Source organism: Pan troglodytes, chromosome 10, assembly GCF_028858775.2.
Source record: "Pan troglodytes isolate AG18354 chromosome 10, NHGRI_mPanTro3-v2.0_pri, whole genome shotgun sequence".
Taxonomy (NCBI): Eukaryota; Metazoa; Chordata; class Mammalia; order Primates; family Hominidae; genus Pan; species Pan troglodytes.
Genome location: NC_072408.2, coordinates 76,495,989 through 76,518,653, shown reverse-complemented (window position 1 = coordinate 76,518,653; position 22,665 = coordinate 76,495,989). Strand labels below are relative to the sequence as shown.

At 37.5% G+C, this 22,665-nt stretch overlaps 1 protein-coding gene across 21 annotated transcripts in view; it reads right to left on the bottom strand.

The window, feature by feature from the left end:
* Window positions 1–22,665, bottom strand: part of RAB3IP (RAB3A interacting protein) — a 186,153-nt gene that overhangs the window by 43,258 nt on the left and 120,230 nt on the right. For 13 of the 21 annotated variants that reach the window (XR_010148077.1, XR_010148078.1, XM_054663400.2 and 10 more), the window contains 2 exons: window positions 11,113–11,388; window positions 10,109–10,367 (listed from right to left, as the gene is read on the bottom strand). Coding sequence is in view for 14 of the 21 variants with exons in the window: in XM_024347946.3 (XP_024203714.1) it covers window positions 10,109–10,367; window positions 11,113–11,388 (535 nt within the window). In the remaining 7 variants the exon portion in view is untranslated. Of the gene's footprint in view, window positions 1–10,108; window positions 10,368–11,112; window positions 11,389–15,915; window positions 16,201–22,665 lie in introns of those variants that run through there. The other 8 variants (XM_063785904.1, XM_063785901.1, XM_063785905.1 and 5 more) reach the window with 4 other exon arrangements.

The following is a 22,665-nucleotide window of genomic DNA, read 5'->3' as shown; positions in this document are numbered from 1 at the left end:
GGATTACATAAAAGAAACAAACCTATGAATTATTGGCATTCCTAAGAAGAAAAAGTAAACAACCTGGAAAACATATTTGAGGGAGTAATTCAAGAAAATTTCCCTAACCTTGCTAGAAAGGTAAACACCCAGATACAAAAAATCTAGAGAACTGCAAGATACTATCCAAAATGAAGATTGTCACAGGACATAGTCACCAGACTGTCCAAGGTCAATGCAAAACAAAACAAAATAAACAAAAATACTTAAAGGCAGAGAAAAAGGTTAGATTACATAATCACATACAAATGGAGCCATACCAGGCTTTGGACTTCTCAGCAGAAACCTTACAAGCCAGGATAGACTGGGGACCTATTTCCAGCATTCTGAAAGAAAAGAAATTCTAACCAAGAATTTCATATCCTGTCAAACTAAGCTTCATAAGCAAAGGAGAAATAAAATATTTTCCAGACAAGCAACTGCTAAGGGAATTCATTACCACTAGACTAGCCTTACAAGATACCCTTAAGAGAGTTCTAAACATAGAAACAAAAGAATGATACCTGCTACCACAAAAATTAGAGATCCTCTCTGCCACATGCCCAGGCAGATCTCCAGGCATTCAAAGCACCTGCATGCTTCGTTCAGCAGCCTGAGTTGCCTCACTCCTCCTGTGCAGAGGCTTTGATATAGGCGGGTCCTCTCTGCTCCATGCTCAGGCAGACCTCCTGGTCACACTTAAGTACATAGGCCAATATCCCTGGTGAACACAGATTCAAAAATCCTCAACAAAATACTACCAAACTGATTCCAACAGCACATCAAAAAGTTAATTCATTATGATCAAGTAGGCTTTATTCCTGGGATGCAAGACTGGTTCAATATACATAAGTCAATAAATGTGATTCACAACATAAATAGAATTAAAAACAAAAGCCATACGATCATCTCAACAGAGGTGGAAAAAGCTTTCAATAAGATCCAACATCCTTTCACGATAAAAACGCTAAAGAAATTAAGCATCAAAGAAATGTACCTCAAAATAATAAGAGCCATCTATGACAAACCCACAGCCAACATCATACTGAATGGACAAAAATTGGAAGGCTTCCCCAAGAACTGGAACAAGACAACGATGCCCACTCTCACCATTCCTATTCAACATAGTACTGGAAGTGTTAGCCAGAGGAATCCAGCAAGAGAAAAAAGTAAAAGGCAACCAAACATGAAAAGAAAAAGTCAAATTACCTCTCCTACAGACTATATGATTTTATACCTGAAGAACCATAAAGACTCTTCCAAAAGGTTCCTGGAACTGATAAATGACTCCAGTAAAGTTTCCAGATACAAAGTCAATGTACAAAATTCAGCAGCATTTGTATACACCAAAAACATTCAAGGTGAGAGCAAATCAAGAACACAATCTCATTTACAATAACCACACACACACACAAATACCTAGGAATACATCCAACCAAGGGGGTGAAAGATCTCTACAAAGAGAACTATAAAATACTGTTAAATCATAAATAACACAAAGAAATTTAAAAAATATTTCATGGGCCGGGCGCGGTGGCTCACGCCTGTAATCCCAGCACTTTGGGAGGCCGAGGTGGGCGGATCACGAGGTCAGGAGATCGAGACCATCCTGGCTAACACGGTGAAACCCCGTCTCTACTAAAAATACAAAAAATTAGCCGGGCGCGGTAGCGGGCGCCTGTAGTCCCAGCTACTCGGGAGGCTGAGGCAGGAGAATGGCGTGAACCCGGGAGGCGGAGCTTGCAGTGAGCCGAGATCGCGCCACTGCACTCCAGCCTGGGCGATAGAGCGAGACTCCGTCTCAAAAAAAAAAAAAAAAAAAAAAAAAAAAAAAAAAAAATATTTCATGCTCATGGACTGGAAGAATCAACATTGTTAAAATGGCCATACTGCCCAAAGCAATCTACAGATTCAACGCTATTCCTATCAAACTACCAATGTCGTTTTTCACAGAACTAAAAAAAAAAAGTATTTAAAAACTCATATGGAACCACAGAAGGGCCTGAATGGCCAAAGCAATCCTTTGAAAAAAGAAGTCAGAGGTACCATATTACTTGACTTCAATCTATTTTATAAGGTTACAGTAATCAAAACAGCATGGTGCTGGTACAAAAACAGACACATAGACCAATGGAACAAAATACAGAACCCAGAAATAAAGCCCTGGACCTACAGCCATCTGATCTTTGACAAAAATCAACAAAAATAAGCAATGGGGAAATGACTCCTTATTCAATAAATGGTGCTAGGATAGCTGGCTAGGCATATGCAGAAGAATGAAACTGGAATATCCATCCCCCTTCACCATATACAAAAATTAAGATAGATTAAATATTTCAATGTAAGAAATCTTTGCCATAAGAATCCTAGAAAACAACCTAGGAATAAGCCATAAGAATCCATAAGCCATAAGAATCCTAGAAAAAAACCTAGGAAACACCATTCTGGACATCAGGCTTGGGAAAGAATTACCACCATTCAACTCAGCAATCCCATTACTGGGTATATATCCAAAAGAAAATAAACTGTTCTCCCAAAAAGACACATGCACTCACATGTTCATCCCAGCACTATGCACAATAGCAAAGACATGGAATCAACCTAGATGCTCATCAACAGTGGATCAGATAAAGAAAATGTAGTGCATATACACCAAGGAATATTATATAGCCATTAAAAAAGAACAAAATAAATTCCTCTGCAGCAACACTGATGCAGCTGGAGGCTATTATCCTAAGCAAATTAACATAGGAACAGAACACCAAGTATTGCATTTTTTTCACTTATAAGTGGGAGCTAAACATCGTACTCATGGACCTAAAGATGGGAAAAATAGAAACTGGGGACTACTAGACAGGGGAGGGGGACAAGGGCTGACAAACTAACAATTGGGTACTATACTCAGTACCAGGGTGACAGGATTATTCATATCCTAAACCACAGAACTACACAATATATCCAGGTAATAAACCTGCACATATACCCCCTAAATTTAAAATAAAAGTTGAAGAAAAAAAAAATTTTAACAAGTGAAATCAAGATCCTGAAGCATTTTCAAAGAATTATAATAGGAGATGAAACATAACTTTTCCTGTATGATGCTGAAGACAAAGTACAATCAAAGCAATGGCTACCAAGAGGTGGAAGTGGTCCAGTCAAAGCAAAAGTGGACTGATCAAGAGCAAGGGTCATGGCAACAATTTTTTACATGCTCAAGGCATTTTGCTGGTTGATTTTCTGGAGGGCCAAAGAATGGTAACATCTGCTTACTATCAGAGTGTTTTGAGAAAGTTAGTCACAGTTTTAGCAGAAAGATGCCCAAGAGAGCTTCACCAGAGTCGTTCTCCACCACAACAATGTTCCTGCTCATTCCTCTCATCAAGGGCAATTTTGTGAGAGTTTCCATGAAAAATCATTAGGCATACACCTTGCAATCCTTATTTGGCTCCTTCAGAATTCTTTGTTCACAATCTTAAAAAAATATTTAAAAAGCATCCATTTTTCTTCAGCTAATAATGTAAAAAAGACTGCATTGACATGGTTAAATTCCCAGCACCCTCAGTTCTTTAAGGATGAACTAAATGGCTGGTACCATCCCTTATAAAAGTGTCTTCAACTTGACGGAGCTTATGTTGAGAAGCAAAATAAAATTTATAGTTTTATCTCATAAAAAAATATTTGTTAATGTTTACAAATGTCTTTGGCTACAGTTATTAGAACCAATACTGAATAGGGTTAGTGCAAGTATGTGATTTTCAATGACTCTCTTTGCAAGCTATCCTACTGGGCTTTATTTTCTAAGTCATTTCATTTTCTTTTTTTTTTTTTTCGTTTTCTCTTTTTTCTTTTTTCTTTTTTTTTTTTTTGAGACGGAGTCTCCCTCTGTCGCCTAGGCTGGAGTGCAGTGGCGCAATCTCAGCTCACTACAAGCTCCACCTCCTGGGTTCACGCCAGTCTCCTGCCTCAGCCTCCCAAGCAGCTGGGACAACAGGCGTCCGCCACCACACCCAGCTAATTTTTTGTATTTTTAGTAGAGAAGCGGTTTCACCGTGTTAGCCAGGATGGTCTCGATCTCCTAACCTGATGATCTGCCCGCCTCGGCCTCCCAAAGTGCTGGGACTACAGGTGTGAGCCACTGCGCCCAGCTCATTTTCTTTTAAGAAAAATAAAAGTTTAAAATAATCTCTTACAGCAGATTTCACCTTTTAGTGAATGTAAGAATCAACAAGTTTGATGAAAATGCATATTCCCAAACCTCAACACAATAATTTGATTTCAGCAGATCTGGAGTAGAGTGCAAGGATCTATACTTAATAAGAATGCACTAAAGCCCAACTTCCTCCTGAGAATTCCACTAAAAGCTGCTGCTCTTCAGCAATATCCTATGGAAGGCCAAACAGCTAAATGACTACATCATAATCTCTGGCATCCCTGCACCTGAAAATAAGTGACCACATGATTGGTCCCCCTACACACACAGTATGGATTTGTTGCTGGGAAGTGGTTGTCCATCCAGGGATTACATTACCCAGCCCACCATACATCTAGGTATTGGCATGAAAGAGGTTCACACCAATAGAATGTGAGCAAAAGTGATGTGTATCATATCTAAGCCAAGGTTTTTTAGAAGAAGCTGTACCTTCTCTAAGCTGTCTTTCCCTTTTGTCTCATTGGTTAGATACAAATAACAATAAAACCCTAAGAAATTACAAAGGCCCCAAACAGAAGAGAAACGGATCTCTGAATTATTTCACAGAGAACTGCCTACCAACTATGAACATCTGCTTCAGAGTGTTAAATGAATAAAAATGAACTTCTATTAGGTAAAGTCACGAAAATTTGGGGGTTACTTATAAGCATCACCCTAATATATCAGGCATGTGTGTATACAAACACTTGTATAACTGCATATACATGTATATATTCATTTAATCAACAAAATGTATTGAAAACCCATTATATGCTCAAGATATAATCATGAGCACAAACATATGCAATCCTTATCCTCACGAATCTCAGAAGTACTGAAGCATGTGTGTATAAATGCAGGTTTTTCTATGTGGATTACTTGAATGGGGTAGACAATGAAGTAATATAAATGAGTAAGTAGAACTTTCACTTCCAATTAAGATAGAGGAACAGGGATTAGATTTACCACCCATCTGACACAACTAAAACTCTGAAAAAATACATGGATCAACAATTTGAAGCATTTGACATTAAGCAATAAAAGACAGTGATCCCCTAGAAATGAAAAACAAAATGTGCACCCCAGATCTGCCCCAGCTTATTATCTGAAGAGATGAAATAATTAGAAACAAAACATTTATTAAACTGCATCCCAACATATTAAGCAGAGCAAGCAAAGTATAAAAAAGATCCAAATCAAAGTTTCAGAGATGAAAACTACAATGTCTAGTTTAAAAACATACTGTATGGGATTAACAGATTAGATATTTCAGAAGAAAAGAGTAGTGACTTTGAAGACATAGCAATAGAAACTACCCACAATGAAAGACAGTGAGGAAAAAAAGATTCTTAAATGAAAGACTGTAACACCAGCAAGCTGTGAGATAAGTGTAAGCAGTCTAATGTACATGTAATAGGAATCCAGAGGAAAGGAGAGAGAAAGAATGGAAAACTTTTTGAAGATATAAAGGCCAAAATTTCCCAAATTTTATGAAAACTAACAACCTACAGCTTCAAGAAGCTCAACAAATCCCAAACATAAGAAAGCTGAAGAAACTACACCAAAGCAAATCACAATCACATTGCTTATGCCAGTGAGAGAGGACTCTCATAAGCAGCCAGAGAGAAAAGACCTAATACGCAGAGGAACAAAGGTAAGGGTAACAGCAGACTTCTTGTGAGAAACAATGTACATGCTTGAAAACACTGAAGCAACATCGTTACAGTAACAAAAAAAAAAAATTATCAATCTTAAATTCTTTACTCAGCGAAAATATATTTCAAAAACCAAAAATGAACACAGACATACAAAAGCTAAAAGAATTTATCACCATCAAACATGCACAACAAAAATGTAAAAGGATGTCCTTCAAGCCAAAGGAAAAATGATACGAGTTGGAAATCTGGATCCACATGAAGAAATGAATACCAAAGGAATGAACACACAGAGCAAGTCCCCAAACGGATCCTGAGCAAGAGGAGAGTTGGAGGCTCTCCCTCTCCCTCTCCCTCTCCCCACAGTCTCCCTCTCCCTCTCCCTCTCCCCACAGTCTCCCTCGCCCTCTCTTTCCATGGTCTCCCTCTGATGCCGAGCCGAAGGTGGACTGTACTGCTGCCATCTCGGCTCACTGCAACCTCCCTACCTGATTCTCCTGCCTCAGCCTGCCGAGTGCCTGCTATTGCAGGCGCACGCCGCCACGCCTGACTGGTTTTCGTATTTTTTTGGTGGAGACGGGGTTTTGCTGTGTTGGCCGGGCTGGTCTCCAGCTCCTAACCGCGAGTGATCCGCCAGCCTCGGCCTCCCGAGGTGCTGGGATTGCAGACGGAGTCTCATTCACTCAGGGCTCAATGTTGCCCAGGCTGGAGTGCAGTGGCGTGATCTCGGCTAGCTACAACCTCCACCTCCCAGCCGCCTGCCTTGGCCTCCCAAAGTGATGAGATTGCAGCCTCTGCCCAGCCGCCACCCCGTCTGGGAAGTGAGGAGCGTCTCTGCCTGGCCGCCCATTGTCTGGGATGTGAGGAGCCCCTCTGCCCGGCTGCCCAGTCTGGGAAGTGAGGAGCGGCTCTTCCCGGCCGCCATCCCGTCTAGGAAGTGAGGAGCATCTCTGCTCGGCCACCCATCATCTGAGACGTGGGGAGCGCCTCTGCCCGGCCGTGACCCCGTCTGGGAGGTGAGGAGCATCTCTGCCCGGCAGCCCCGTCTGAGAAGTGAGGAGCCCCTCCGCCCGGCAGCCGCCCCGTCTGGGAGGGAGGTGGGGGGTCAGCCCCCGCCTGGCCAGCCGCCCCATCCGGGAGGGAGGTGGGGGGTCAGCCCCCGCCCAGCCAGCTGCCCCGTCCGGGAGGGAGGTGGGGGGTCAGCCCCTGCCCGGCCAGCCGCCCCATCGGGAGGGAGGTGGGGGTTCAGACCCCGCCCAGCCAGCCACCCCGTCCGGGAGGGAGGTGGGGGGCGCCTCCGCCCGGCCGCCGCCCCATCCGGGAGGTCCGGGGTGCCTCTGCCCGGCCGCCCCTTCTGGGAAGTGAGGAGCTCCTCTGCCCGGCCACCACCCCGTCTGGGAGGTGTACCCAACAGCTCATTGAGAACGGGCCATGATGACGATGGCGGTTTTGTGGAATAGAAAAGGGGGAAAGGTGGGGAAAAGATAGAGAAATCAGATTGTTGCTGTGTCTGTGTAGAAAGAAGTAGACATGGGAGACTTCATTTTGTACTGTACTAAGAAAAATTCTTCTGCCTTGGGATGCTGTTGATCTATGACCTTACCCCCAACCCTGTGCTCTCTGAAACATGTGCTGTGTCCACTCAGGGTTAAATGGATTAAGGGCGGTGCAAGATGTGCTTTGTTAAACAGATGCTTGAAGGCAGCATGCTCGTTAAGAGTCATCACCACTCCCTAATCTCAAGTACCCAGGGACACAAACACTGCAGAAGGCCGCAGGGTCCTCTGCCTAGGAAAACCAGAGACCTTTGTTCACTTGTTTATCTGCTGACCTTCCCTCCACTATTGTCCTATGACCCTGCCAAATCCCCGTCTGCGAGAAACACCCAAGAATGATCAATTAAAAAAAAAAAAATTCTTAGAAGTGACCAGAAGGAGGAAGAAAACCAATTATCTACAAAGGAATGACAACTACATTGACAGCTGGCTTCTCATCAACAATGATAGATGCCGGAAGACAAAGACGTAAAATTATGAAAGTGTTTGTTGAGAAAAAAAAACAACAACCATCAACCTAGAATTGTATGCCCCGTTAAACTATCATTCAAAAATAAAAGTAAAACTTGTAAAAAAAAAAAAAAAAAAAAAAAGGAATGAACACACAGATGCCCATGTAGCTAACATTTCTGATGTTTATCTATGTAAAGATTCTTTGTTATTATTTAAGTCTCTTTAAAAGATAATACTGTTTAATGCAAAACAATAGTGTTTTGTGGGGTTTAAACACACAAAGAAGTGAAACATACAACAATTATTGCACAAAAACTAGGAGGGGAAAAATAAAAGTATACTTTTGTAAGGTTTGTACACCAGATGTAAAGTAATATATCACCGGAAGGTAGAGAGTGATAAGTTAAATATGTCTACTATAAACGCTAAAGCAACAAAGATAAAAGCCACAGGAAGATGAAATTGTTTTAAAAATACAGAATTAATTCAAAAGAAAGGATACAAAAGGGAAAAAGAAACAAATGAGACAAACAGAAAACAAACAGTAAGATGGTAAATTTAAACCAAACTATACCATTATCCATTAAATGTAAATGGTCTAAACACCAATTAAAAGACAGAGATAATTACAAGGATCAAAAGAACAAGACCTAACTATACACTGTCTATAAGAAACTCGTATTAAATAGGAAGACACAGTTAACCAAGTAAGTAAAAAGTATAGAAAATGGCCTCTCTTAAGATAATAAGACTAAAGAAAATGGCTGTTGACATAGTTTGATTCACAAGTTGTCACAATTCAGGAAGTATTTTTATATTCAAGAGTCCTTTTCAAGCCTTGAGATCTAAGTAAATATTAATACTAACTTATACTCTTCATAAAAGTCACCACATATATGTGTTCACACATCACCATTTCAATTATCCAAACAGTATCTCTAAATACAGCATATTACAGATTTCAAAGGAAATTCTCAAGTGAGCTAAGAAATTAGCAATCTGTTCTGATCAATAACCATGTGTTCTCAAAGATGGATACATATACTCAAAATTTTACCTCTATATAATGTGTGATTTTAATAAAATACTATCTATTAAGACAACAAAGTCTGAGCCAGATGACAGAAACAAAATGCAACCACATCCCACCACATCCTTTTCCTTTGGGAAGGAACTGGGGATTAAAAAAATGAATATACTACGCTCATGAGAGACAAGTATGCTAGGGAAAGAGTGGGAATACGTTTGTGAAATGTCATGGTAGGTTGGATATTACACCTATAAATGTTTGCCCTACCTTCTCAATTTTCTACATGTGAATTGGTATTTCACCTAGGTTGTCAGGTTTATATATGCAGTTTTTCATATCATTCCATTATACTTTTGATATGAGTCTCCAGTGACATCCTGCATTTCACTCCTGCTACTGATAAATCTGTCTTCTTTTTCTCAGTCTTGCTAGAGGTTTGCAATTTTATTAATCTTCTTAAAGAACCAACATTTTGTCTCATTCATTTTCTCTATTTTTTCTGTTATCAATTTCATTGATTTTTGCTCTTTATTATTTCCTTCCTTCTACTTGCTCTGGTTTTATTTTGCTCTTCTTTTTACAGATTCTTAAAGTGGGAGCTTAGATTGTCCATTTGAGACTTTTCCTGTTTTCTAACGTATGCATTTCATTCTATAAATTTTCCTCTGAAATTTAACTGCAGACTCAGAAAAAGAATAAGATATGGCCACAAGTTTGGAAATAAATAGCAGAAACTTTAAAAATGACCAAATGGGAAACACAACAATTTACCAAGAAAATTCTCCAAGGTAAGATACAGAAAATATTCAAACTCAGCTTAAACTCAAAACAAAATGACTTAGACTGAGTGACTTCAAGTAAATAACCATTTAGTCAGCCATGTAGTAAGAAGGAAAAACCCTGCATGTGGAATATAGCCCACTCAATCTGCATTACAGATAATACAAGACAGGGAGCAGGCAATGCAGTGGGGCACAGAAGAGTTAACAGAGCCACATTTTTCCAGTTAGTAGTCTTAGAGGAACTTCTTTACTACCCAACCAGTTTCACGGATTCCTAAACGCTGCCTAACAGGAGCTGAGGCTGGGCATATGTGACGGATAAATGTACAACCATCATGATTTCATTTCTGTAGGTTGCCCCACCCCATGGAGAAATACTAATTTCTAATATAATATATGGAAGAATAAAATATCTTCTTTCTTACCCTCTGAGCTTTTGCGAGTTCTTCTTTTAATCGTTCATAGCCCTTTTCTCTAACTTCCAAAACAGATGGGCTTCGTAAACGAGACAGACTATCAGTACTCAACCCAAAAATATCATCACTGCCATCGCAAGCCTCTGTTATAGTAGCACCCTGTAAAAACTCTCTCTCTGCATTATAGTTGTCCTTTCTTGTAGTTAATTTAGTTAATCCAGCTGTGACTCCAGACGTAGAGCAAGGTGCTGGGTCTGTAACATGAAAGCTGTAAAGGAGAGAGACATTTTTCAGAAAATATCAGCATATGCTCCAATGGAACTGGCTTAAACACACAGCTCTAGAAATGTACTACCCAATTTGGTAGCTTCTATATTTAAATAAATAGTATGTCCTCAGTCATATCAGCCACATTTCAAGTGCTCAATAGCTACATGTGGTTAATACCTATCATTCATATTAGATAGCACAGAAATAGAACATTTTCATCAACACAGAAAGTTCTACAGGACAGTGCTACTCAAGAGCAGGGGTTAACAAACTATAGCCTGCAGGCTAAACCAAGCCTTCCACCCGTTTTTATAAGGCATCAATGAGCCAAGTATAGTTTTTACAGTTTCAAATAGTTGAAAAGAAATCTTTAAAAGAATATTTTGTGACACATGAAAATTAAATGAAATTCAAAATTCTGCATCCATATATGAAGTTTTATTGGAACACAACCACTCTCATTCATTTACATACTGCCTATGGCTGCTTTCAAACTCTAAAGGCAGAGTTGAATAGTTGCAACAGAGACTGCATGGCTTGCAAAGCCTAAAATATTTACTATCTGGTCCTTCACATAAAAAGTTTGTCAACCCTGTTCTAGAACATTATCAGGTCATGTATTTCTTTACCTAGGCACACTTAAGTTATTCAAATTTTCTAAAAATAGTAAAACTTAAAATATAGTAACTAAGCAAACTGTCCATTTTAAAAAAAATCAAATAAGTGATTTACTTATTTCCTACCTGATACTAGATATTTCCGCACAATTTAAACGTCTGGGGGATGAATACACGGGTTGTGTAGGAAGTTCAGAAACATCTAATGCATTTGCCTGGATAGGTACAGAGGATAAAGCTGAAGGGTGTGGCCGGTAGATGACACTTGGTGAGGTAGTCTGCTCTTGAGTTCCTGATTCATACACACCAAGAAGGTCCGGAGAAGTAGGTGAAGCAAGGTTTACTTCATGGAAGCCTTCCAAGGGATCATTAGCCATAGCAAAAGCCTCATCATAAGATAACCTATGTTAAAACAAAAAGCAGATACTTATTTTTAGATAATAACATTTAAAACTAAATTAAAATGCATAAATTATAAAATGTGTTTAACAGTCCATTGTAAATTATAAGCTTACAATAAAAGAGCCTTTTTTAAAAAAAACACAATCACATGGTGGTATATGCCTGTAGTACCAGCTACTCGGGAAGATGAGGTGGGAGGATTGCTTGAGCCCAAATGCAGGTTGCAGTGAGCCGTGATCACAATCCTGCACTCCAGCCTGGGTGACAGGGCAAGACCTTCTCCCACTCAAAAAACAAAAACAAAAACAAAAACAAAACACCACAATCACTTAACATTTACTAAGCGATCTCACAGTATAACTACTACAAAAGGCAAACAATCTGATTTAGAAGAAACCTGAAAGTGATAAGCAATGCTGTTAAAGTGAGAATAATCAATTAGTATGAGGAATGAATAAAAATTGGCTTAATTTTTAAAAATATTTTAAAATTATTAAATGTTCATATTAAAATAAATTATCTCAGTATACTATTTAAATATGAAAATACTAAAAACAAAATCTAACAGTATTATGCAATCTTAGACTCAATAACAATTATGCTGTGAAACTCTTAAAACAATTTTTTTAACAGAGAACATTGTATTTATCATGTACAACATGTTTGAAGGCACATACACATTGTGAAATAGCTAACTAGCTAATTAACGAATGCGTTACCTCATGCCATTATCTTGTTATGAGAAAACTCAACATTTACTCTCTGCATTTTTCAAGAATTTACAATATATCGTCAGGAACTACAGTCATCCTGCTGTACCACAGATCTCTTGAATTTATATTTAACTTTCTGATTATACATGACCTTGGTTAGAGTAAGTAGAAAGGCAGTAAAGACACACACATAGTCTCTCATACCTGTCACCCAGATTATGAAATTGTTAATATTTTTGAGTCATTTAAGAATGTTTCAGACATGATGCCCACTTAATATCTCAATGTATACATATACACAGTGTGTGTGTGTGTGTGTGTGTGTCCGTGTATCTGTGTATGTGTGTGTGTATCCTAAGTACAAGGACATTCTATCTAACCACAAAATCATCATCAAAATCTGGAAGTTAACATTGATTAAAATTACCATCTAAGCAACAGGCCCCATTCAAATTTCACTAATTGTTCCAATAATATCCTTTATATGTACAGGATCCAATCCTGGATAATGTGTTTCATTTCTATAAGCCTTAAATTTCTCCTCTGATGAGATTAGAATGGGGATAACACTAGCCCCTCCCTTGTCCTGGTTGCTGTGAGGACTGAAGGAGACAATCCATGTAAAGTATTTTGTAGAGTACTATGTACCTGACATAGAGTATGGCCTCAATAAACTTGAATTATCATAGCCCAGGCACTAACAATACCACATATGCTTCAGGTTCTCCATAAGTAAAAAACAGTTCATGTAACTATTCAATTACATCACAAAGTTTACATGGAAACTAACTTGAGTGTACCACTCAAGTTTTTCCTCTGAAGAATTCAAAGCTAAATGGCATCTTACAAATTCTTTATTGATTTTCCCTGTCTGCTGAATAGAGACCAAACTTCTTAGCCAAAAAAGTAAGGTCTTCTAGGATCTGAATCCAATCTCTCTTTCCAATTTTTTTCCTTCCTATGATAGTACTTTGACAGTTGTGGATAACATCTTCCCGGAACTTAGAAAATGCCAAACAGGTCAGGCTTGGTGGCTCATACCTATAATCCCAGCACTTTGGGAGGTCGAGGCGGGTGGATTACTTGAGATCAGAAGCTCGAGACCAGCCTGGCCAACATGGTGAAACCCTGTCTCTACTAAAAATACAAAAATTAGCTGGGCATGGTGGCCCATGCCTATAATCCCAGCTACTCGGAAGGCTGAGGCAGGAGAATCATTTGAACCCAGGAGGTGGCAATGAGCTGAGACACTGCACTTCAGCCTGGGCGACAGATTGAGATTCCAACTCAAAAAATAAAAATTAAAAAAATGCCAAACCAAACAATATAGCACATCATTTCTTCCATAAGATACAGAAGTAGTCATTTGTTAAACTAGCTGAAAAATTTAACTCTCAAATCCTTAATAAAAAGTGTTAATACAAGTAGAGAATAAAAACAAAAAGATTTCAGCAAAGTTGAAAGAGATCTGACTCAGTATCATTTCAAAATTACAAATTAGTATGTGTCACAGACTTTCCAGCATATAGACAACCCAAAGTGCAACAATTAAATCTACAAATGACAAATTTCAAATCCAATCAGCTGTTTACTAATAGCAAATGATTTATTCTTCAAAATGAAACTAGTCCTTGCTTTTTTCACATAAAATATTCACTATGCCAAATGAAAGATGAGATTAATAAGGAATGTAAGGTGTTTAATACTCCATTAAAATTTATTATTTTTTCACCCAAAAGAATTTTCATTTTTTATTCATAATCCATATACCCACATATACCAAGAAAACTGCTATATTCAAAGTACATAATTCATTTTCACTTGAATATAGTTCAGGCAAGTACACTAACCAATTCATTAACATAAAAAACCTTTGTATTACGTTTGCATTAAATTTTGACATTTTAATCAGTAACTATTTATGATTCTTTCTTCTATCCCATATACTATGAATTCACCTCTTTATATCCTGAAGGTTCACTGAATCATAAAACGTAAAAGCATTTGCATTTCTGGAAATACAAAATAGTACAAATCCTATGGAGGAAAATTTAGCAATAACTTCAAAATGATATTAAACCTGTGACCCAGCATGCCACTCCTGGGGCTTTATCCTAAAGATAAACTGGCAACATGACAACAGCACTCTTTGTAATAGCAAAAAACTGATTCAATGAACCAGGGTACATCCTCATAATGAAGCACTGCACAGATGTAAAATACATATCCATGTATCGCTATGAAGTGACATCGAAGATATACCAGTAAGATAAAAAACAGGATAAATAACAGTAAACTACCTTTTATCTAAAAAAGGAGAATAAAAATAAATAAATATATATATATAATTTTTTTTTAATGGAAAGGCTAAGTTCAGTGGCTCACACTTGTAATCCCAAAAACTTGACACACAGAAGCAGGAGGACAATTGTGGCCAAGAGTTAAAAGACTAGCCTGGGCAACATAGTGAGATCTTGTCTCTACAAAAAGTTGTAAAATTAGCTGGGTGTGATAGTGCAGGCCTATAGTCCTAACCACTTGGGAGGCTAAGATGGGAGGATGGCTTGAGCTGAGGAATTTGAGGGTACAGTAAGCTTTGATTATACCACTGCACTCCAGCCTGGGTGAAAGAACGAGACCCTATCCTGAAAAAAAAAAAAAAAAAGAACAAAAGAAAAAAAAGCAGGCAAAATGGTTACCTATAGAAGGAGAGATGACAGAGTGAAAAATATGAAAGCTAGACTTTTTTCTGTAAGTACCTTGCTTTACAGATTTGATTTTGAGCTTGGAACCATGTAAACAGTAAAAATTAAAGTTTAAAAAAGAATCCCTAAACATAAAGCAAATAAACTTGTGTACTGAGACGGTAGCTTAACCACACAGAAAAGAACTACTTCGAGTGATTTTAAAACATAACAACATAAATATATATCCCTAATGGAATGTATTCTAAAAGCAAAAGGAAGTAAAAAAAGTCATAACCTATTTTCAATGTTAATAACAGTAGTAATATTGATACTGTGATTCTGAAACTTTGTTATAAGATGAAGCAAATAAGTTATGCTAATGTCATTTGGAACTAAGATTTTCAGCATATTAGAAAAAATACAAATATAAAATCAAAGAATTTAAATCCTAGAGGCCTAAATTTGACTCAGAAACACCAGAAAAAAAATTCTAAGTTTATCCAATGAAAAGTTGGTCAGCATAGCAACGCTGACCAACTCAGGAGCAATGCGCATCCATGTACTCAGAGTAATACCATGTCCTCCAAAAAAAGAACACAGGCTCCTTGGGAAAAATGGCTGATTCCAGCCTGGGACAGAAATGTACGAAAGGACCCTGGAACATCTTGTTATACCAGAAAGCAAGTACACCATCAAAAACTACTGGACTGATATCAAACGGACTCCCACTAACCAAAAACGGGACAATCTGAACATCAAAAAGGATAATATCTGCAAAGAACTGAAAGGCAAATATTTTTAAATCCATGAGGTCATAATGACACTAAAAATAAAGCAAAGTACCTTACTGGCCTTCTTTGATCAATGCTATGGAACCAATTCATTATTTTCAAAATTGGTAAATAAAATGAAAGAATGAAGTATTTTATCTGGCTTTCCTGTATATCAAAGAACTGAACAGCTCATGAGAAAAAGTTCTTTTTAGCAGAATTCCACTTAATAAATATAACTTTGGAATCCTAATGAAATAATGGATTTAGGGCTATAATTATTTAAATAGCTATTAAAACCATAAGGTAAAAGGTTGTTTGAGGAACTTTATAGTTAATCAATCAGAATGACAGTACCTGAACTCACTGATCACATCTTGTCACAAAAACGGAGACAATCAAACATTATGTATATTATGTGGCAAATAAGAAATGAACATCACTGCCATTAATAAAGCATTCTGGCCTAAGGAAAAAAAAAAAAAGAAAGACCCCAAATCAAACAAGCCTCTTGATGGTCATCAGTTTATAGTAAATACAGAGGAGAAAGGAACATGTTAAATAACACCACAGGGACAAAAACAGCAAAATCTAGACTTTGGGAAACTCTCATCATAAACAAACTACTTGGTTTTTCCAATAAACTGTAAAAAAAAAAAAAAGGTAGAGGGAACTTATAAACTTAAGAGAATTAACTAAACACAATCTGTGGCCCTTGTTTGGATTCTTCTTTGAATAAACCAACTGTAAAAACAAATTATGTTATTAGGAATTATAGTTAATTTTAGGGATAATAATGGCATAATGGTTGTATTTTTAAAATCCTTATCTTTTAAAAAAGATACACACTGAAGTATTTATAGATGAAATAAGATTACTTGGATTTGCTTCAAAATAATCCAGGGAGAGAGGAAGGGAATGGGAAGCCAAGGAGCCAAGTCATTGAACTACCAGCCCCAATCTCACAGGAAGTTAAGGTGGCTCCTCCCATAACAGCTAGTATTCGTTGAGCACTTACTAAATATTAAGCATAGCGCATCTATGGTTGAGGAAACTGTAGCTTAGAGTAGTCAGAATTAAAGCCTACCGTTATTAGACCCTACTGTCCAAGCTCTTAACCACCACGACACACTTACAAGTAGAACTGCTTTGCCACTCCATTGTTCCACTGTTCTAGTGAAAATGTTTCTCTTAGTTTTGAATTAAAATCCATCATGCCTGCAACATTAACCCTATTTTTCCCACATATAAACACAGTATTTCAGCCATTCTTTCAGCAAGTATTTACTAATGACCTACTCTGTGCCAGGATCTGGGGAAAGAAGAAAAATCTACTCTGCCTTCAAACAGCCTATTAGAGTAGGAGACTGACAAGTAGAGGCAATGATATGTGATAAATGCCACAGAAGATGCAAATAAACTCAGAGACCACACGGGAAGGACAAATAAATCAGAGACAAAGGATTCCCGAAAAAATAAAGCCAAAGGAAAGATCCAAACAACAAGCAAGAAATGAGAAAGACAAAACCTTTGTAAGGGCTTTCCAGACATGTCCACCATGTGAAAGCAAAGCATCTATACAAAACGCAGTTACTCCATTAGCTGGAGCACAAGCTATGAATATAAAGTACAAGTCTCGAAGAGAGGCAGGTTTGAATCCCACTTCTGTCAAATTACTGAGACAATCTGAGCCTAGGTTCTTCCATCTGGAAATCTGTGTCTTGGTTTTGCTACCTAACAGAATGAAAATTAAAAGGGATAATACTACATAACAGCAGTCCCCAACCTTTTTGGCCCCAGGGACCAGTTTCGTGGAAGACAATTTTTCCACAGACAGGGCAGAGGGTGGGAGGAGATGGTTTCAGGATGAAACTGTTCCACCTCAGATCATCAGGCATTAGATTCTCTTAAGAAGCATGCAACCTAGATCCCTCGCAATGTGCAGTTCACAATACGGTTCGCACTCCTATGAGAATCTAATGCAGCTTGCTGATCTGACAGGAGGTGGAGCTCAAGTGGGAATGCTCGCTTGTCCGCCACTTACCTTCTGCCACTTACCTCCTGCTGTGTGGCCCAATTCTTAACAGGCCACAGACCACTTTAGGTCCATAGCCCAGGAACTGGGGACCCCTGTTATATAGCACTTAGGACAATGCCTCTGAGCAGTGCTTCTAACCTACAATGTTTCCCTTCTGGGGGATACATTTAAATACTGTCTAAATTCAAGTCACTTCTGAAAAGGAGATTATTTTGAAATTAAATTTAATCCCTTTTTCAAGCACGTAAAATTTCCATAAAATGTAATTTAGCTGGTAATGAGCTGCCAATCTCACTGGTCTGAAAATCTTTTGCCCTTTAAATACATAGAAGCTTTAGGATTTATTTCACATACGTCTTTATAAGAGTAAAATAAACTACTATTTTTAAGCAGTAGTATCTTTCGCATTAAGCAATGAGTGATTCAAAAAGAACTAATTTCAACTGATTATCCCAATTAGTAAATTAAACTTGTCAAGGATCATGACCAATATGTAAAAAAGATGATCACATTAAATTCTTATGGGTGAATCACCAACACAACTTGGCTGGCCTTATTACTGAGCTCCAGGTAATAAAGCAGACTGCAGACCACAAGAAAAAGTTGATCAAAACAATTTGCTTCTGATCCCTAATATGCATTTCCTGTTAATTTTTCTTTCTCGAAATCAGTACTATCACAGCAAAAACAACAGCCAATCTTTACTGAAGGTTAACTATGTTGTCAGATAGTGGTGCTAAGAATTTCATACATATTAACTCATTTAATAAATGCCTAGAAAGATCCTAATAACTTATGAAATTTACTTTTTCTAATTAAAGTGAATTTTTAAAATGTTTCTTGAAAACAAAAGCCATCCCTAGGACAACTCAAGAAATCAGGATTAATGGGAAAATATTTTCAATGAAACATCTGAAGAACATGAATAAAATGCATATACATATTTTAAATGAAATCTAGCAACTTGATTTATATCAGTAGTCCAAAAGAAAAAATAAAATCCATTTTTCCACAAAAAGCACATTCCCCTAATTTGGACTTACCTTGACAAATGGGAAACACAGAATTTTAATTTTAGAAAAAAAAAAAAAAAACTAAAGCTGTGATTTTTATCTTTTTTCATATCAATTTAATATATGTGAAAATTAAATAATTTGAATTCTATGTTTACTAAAATTCCTCAAAGCACTACACTCAGAAAGTAAATCATTTCCAACAAAGGAGGTAATATGGCAACAGAGCAGAGTAGAAGCATCAGTACCTGAAGAAGAAAGCTAAGGCTCCTGATCAAGCTCTGAGATCTATCTATGAACCTGGGCAGGTAACTTATCTGAGCCCAAATATCTTCATCTATTTTCAGTGTAGAATTGGATCAAATAATCCTGGTAGATAAAGGAATGTACTTGCCTACTAGAAGAAAAGCCAACAGGGTAACTTAACCAGTATTCACTATCTCATGAAATAGCTTGTACTCTGGAATCAGTCTCAAATCTTGGCTTCACCAGTTACTAATAAAGTGACCTGGAGATCTAAGTCTCAATTTCTCATCTAAAAATGGAGATGACAGGTCAGGCACAGTGGTTCTTGTAATCTCAGAACTTTGGAAGGCCAAGACAGGACGGTTGCTTGTGCCCAAGATGTTTAAGCAACAACCAAAAGCAACATAGCGAGACCCCATCTCTACAAAAAATTTTAAAATTAGCAGAGTGTGGTGGCATACACCTGTGGTCCCAGCTACTCCTGAGCCAGGAAGGTTGAGGCTGTAGCGAACTGTGATTGTGCCACTGCACTCCAGCCTGAGCAACAGAGAAAGATCCTCTCTCTCTCTCTCACACACACACCCACACACACACACACGAAAGGGCAAGGGGAGAAAACTGTACCTATCTCCTAAGGTAGTCATGAGAATTAAAGAGCTTAGCACCATATCTGGCACTTACCAATTAAGACTGGCTCTTACTATTATAATCATCTCTAGGACATTTCCTAATACTGGCCAAATATTTTGATCATATTGTATCAGCACAAGCACTATCACTAAGAACAAAAAGCAATGATTGTTGAGTTTGGGTTTAAAAGCTTATTGTTTTGAGTGATTTTCCTCAAAAAAAGTAAACATCTATAAATCCTGTAGTATAATTTTGTTTTACTTGTATTATCACAATAATAGAAATTAAATATTCCAAGACATGTCAAAAGAAAAGGTTTAAGATTATGTAAGCACTATTTTCCTCTTTCAATTTATTCACAGACAGTTGTGGAAGGGGGGCAGGGAGGAAAGTCCAGATGCTTTTTAAATTCCCAAATGACTTCTTAATTTAACATGAATTATGAAAGAAACAGTTTCTGAGATTAAAAATGAGACTGCTACTTCAATAGCATATAATGAATTGAACTGTTATAAATTCCATGAATTAGTTACAAATTCCATCACTTCTTTAAAAACCTTCAACATTTACTATATATATTAAATACATTTATTTCATACATATATGTGATAAATTATATTTATTCTTGTTGGAATGGAAGGATGATTGCCAGCTTCAACACCTCCGGGCAAATCCTGATACTAAGTGCTAAGAATACAGATACAAATGGACCAAAGAGATGGCACACAGCCTCTACGAGCCACGGCATGATTATTCTGAGGGTTGTGGGGAGGGAAGAGGGAAGAGGAGAATGTCTCAAGGAGAAGTAAAATATAAGTCAGATTTTCAGTGCTGAATACAAGTCCAGTAGATGGGCAAGGGGAATAGGATAAGACAGTCAGGGAATAAGGGTCTGGCACTAACAAAACTAACAAAGGAGACAGTAACAGAAAAGCAGGCTGGAGAGGCAGACTGTGACAGACCATTAAAAGCCTTCTTTAAAAGAGAAAATGTTGCTTAAAGTTTATCCTGAAGAGATGGTGAGATCTACATTTTAGAAAGTATAGATGTATTGTAATGTAGTCATTTAAAAATGACTCCCAAGGCAATGAGAACTTCACTGGAGACTAGAGGCTGGTTAAACGATTACTGTCTGATCTAATGCCAAGGTCATGCACTGGGAATGAGGGGATGGAGGCATATATACGTATGGAAAACATTCAGAACAGCTTTATTTATATTTATTCACAAACACACAATTATTCCAGTTAATCTTCAGAGCATTCATTTGAAATGGTTCTTATCCCTACTTTACAGATATAAAAAAAAATGAGGCTGAGAGAGATTAATTTTGTCAAATAGACAAAAAGTAACAGAGCTAGTATTCAAACTCTGGTGTGTCTGACTCTAACACCTAACTCCACTACATCTGAGATACACTTAGAAGCTGAAATGGATAGGGAGTAGGGAGATGGGAATAAAGGTTAAATCACAGCAAAGGATCTCTAAGAAGTGAACAATCCTGGGTGCAGTAAACCACCATGGCACGTGTATACCTATGTAACACACCTGCATGTTCTGCACATGGTATCCCAGAACTTAAAGTATAAAAAAAAAGAAGTGAACAATCCAAACAGAATAATGTTTAATCTCTGAACCCTTCTCTTACTTTCACAAAGACAAAACTGAAGTTTCTCTAAAGCACTGCTATTGAAATGAGCATTTGCTATTGCTTTGTGTTCTATTATTTTCCCCTATATTATTTTTGTTATCATTTCCTCCTCTGTTTTGTTACTATGCCAGAATTTAAAATACTTATTCAGCTCCTTACAGGACTTGGAAAAAAAAAAACAGCACATAAATCAAAATAAACAGAAACTTGAATTTACTATAGTACCCATATTCCTGTGTATTTTTTTAAAAAGTGTAGATATTTTATACCAAGGAATTAGTGTTAATTTTTTAAAATTTGTAATAATAAAAGCAGGAAATGTAGATTAAAATGAAAAAATAAATAAAGAACAAAGTTTGTAAAAGTACTGTAGTTAACTGCTCTTATCTTTGGGAAATACTGAAATACCTACGGGTGAAATTACACAGGACTTGCAATTTGTTTCAAAATAATATAGAAGTGGGAGAAGTGGATGGATGAGGACTGATCACTGTTGATAGTTACTGGGCTACATGATGGAAACTTTTAGGTTCATTATACTATTGTGTCTACTTACCTTATTTGAAACTCTCCATAATTTATAGTGCTCTCAAAATAAAAAGGAAAGTTCAAAATTTATTCAAATACTGTATAATAAAGGAGGAAAAAACAAAACAAGTATATATATAAAGTCATTTTTTCATTAGCTTTCATAATAATTTTAAAGTTGGCTTCCCAAACTAGCATTTTGGTTATGACAAAAAAAAAAATCACATTTCTCTTTTAAGAAGCATTCTATGTTTATAAATGCAAATGTAATTAATAGCCCAAGGGCAAAATTACTCAAATGGTCAATCAGGCTACACAATTTTCCCATTTTTATTATAATAGATCACAAATGAATTCCCACTAATTCCACAATACTTCTTTTTTTTTTTTTTGAGATGCAGTCTCGCTCTGTCGCCCAGGCTGGAGTGCAGTGGCACAATCTCGGCTCACTGCAACATCTGTCTCCTGAATAGCTGGGATTACAGGCGCCTGCCACCACCAGCTAATTTTTTGTATTTTTAGTAGAGATGGGGTTTTGCCATGTTGACCAGGCTTGTCTCGAACTCCTGACCTCAAGTAACTGTCTGCCTCAACCTCCCAAGTGCTGGGACTACAGGTGTGAGCCACCATGCCCGGCCTAATTCCACAATACTTCAATGTACAACCTGACATGTGTAGAGATGTTAGTTATTGCAGTGTGTTATGTTGACAGTTTTCAGAAAATGTTCTGAACTTATGAGTTAATATTATATTTAATTACAAATAATTATTTGTAATAATACAATGAGCTAATATTTAATTACAAATATTTATTTGTAATTAAATATTTATTTAAATTAACAGAACACCGCATGTTCTCACTCGTAAGTGGGAGTTGAACAATGAGAACACACGGACACAGGGAGGGGAATATCACACACCAGGGCCTGTGGGGGAGTGGGGGGCTAGGGGAGGGATAGCATTAGGAGAAATAACTAAGGTAGATGATGGGTTGATGGGTG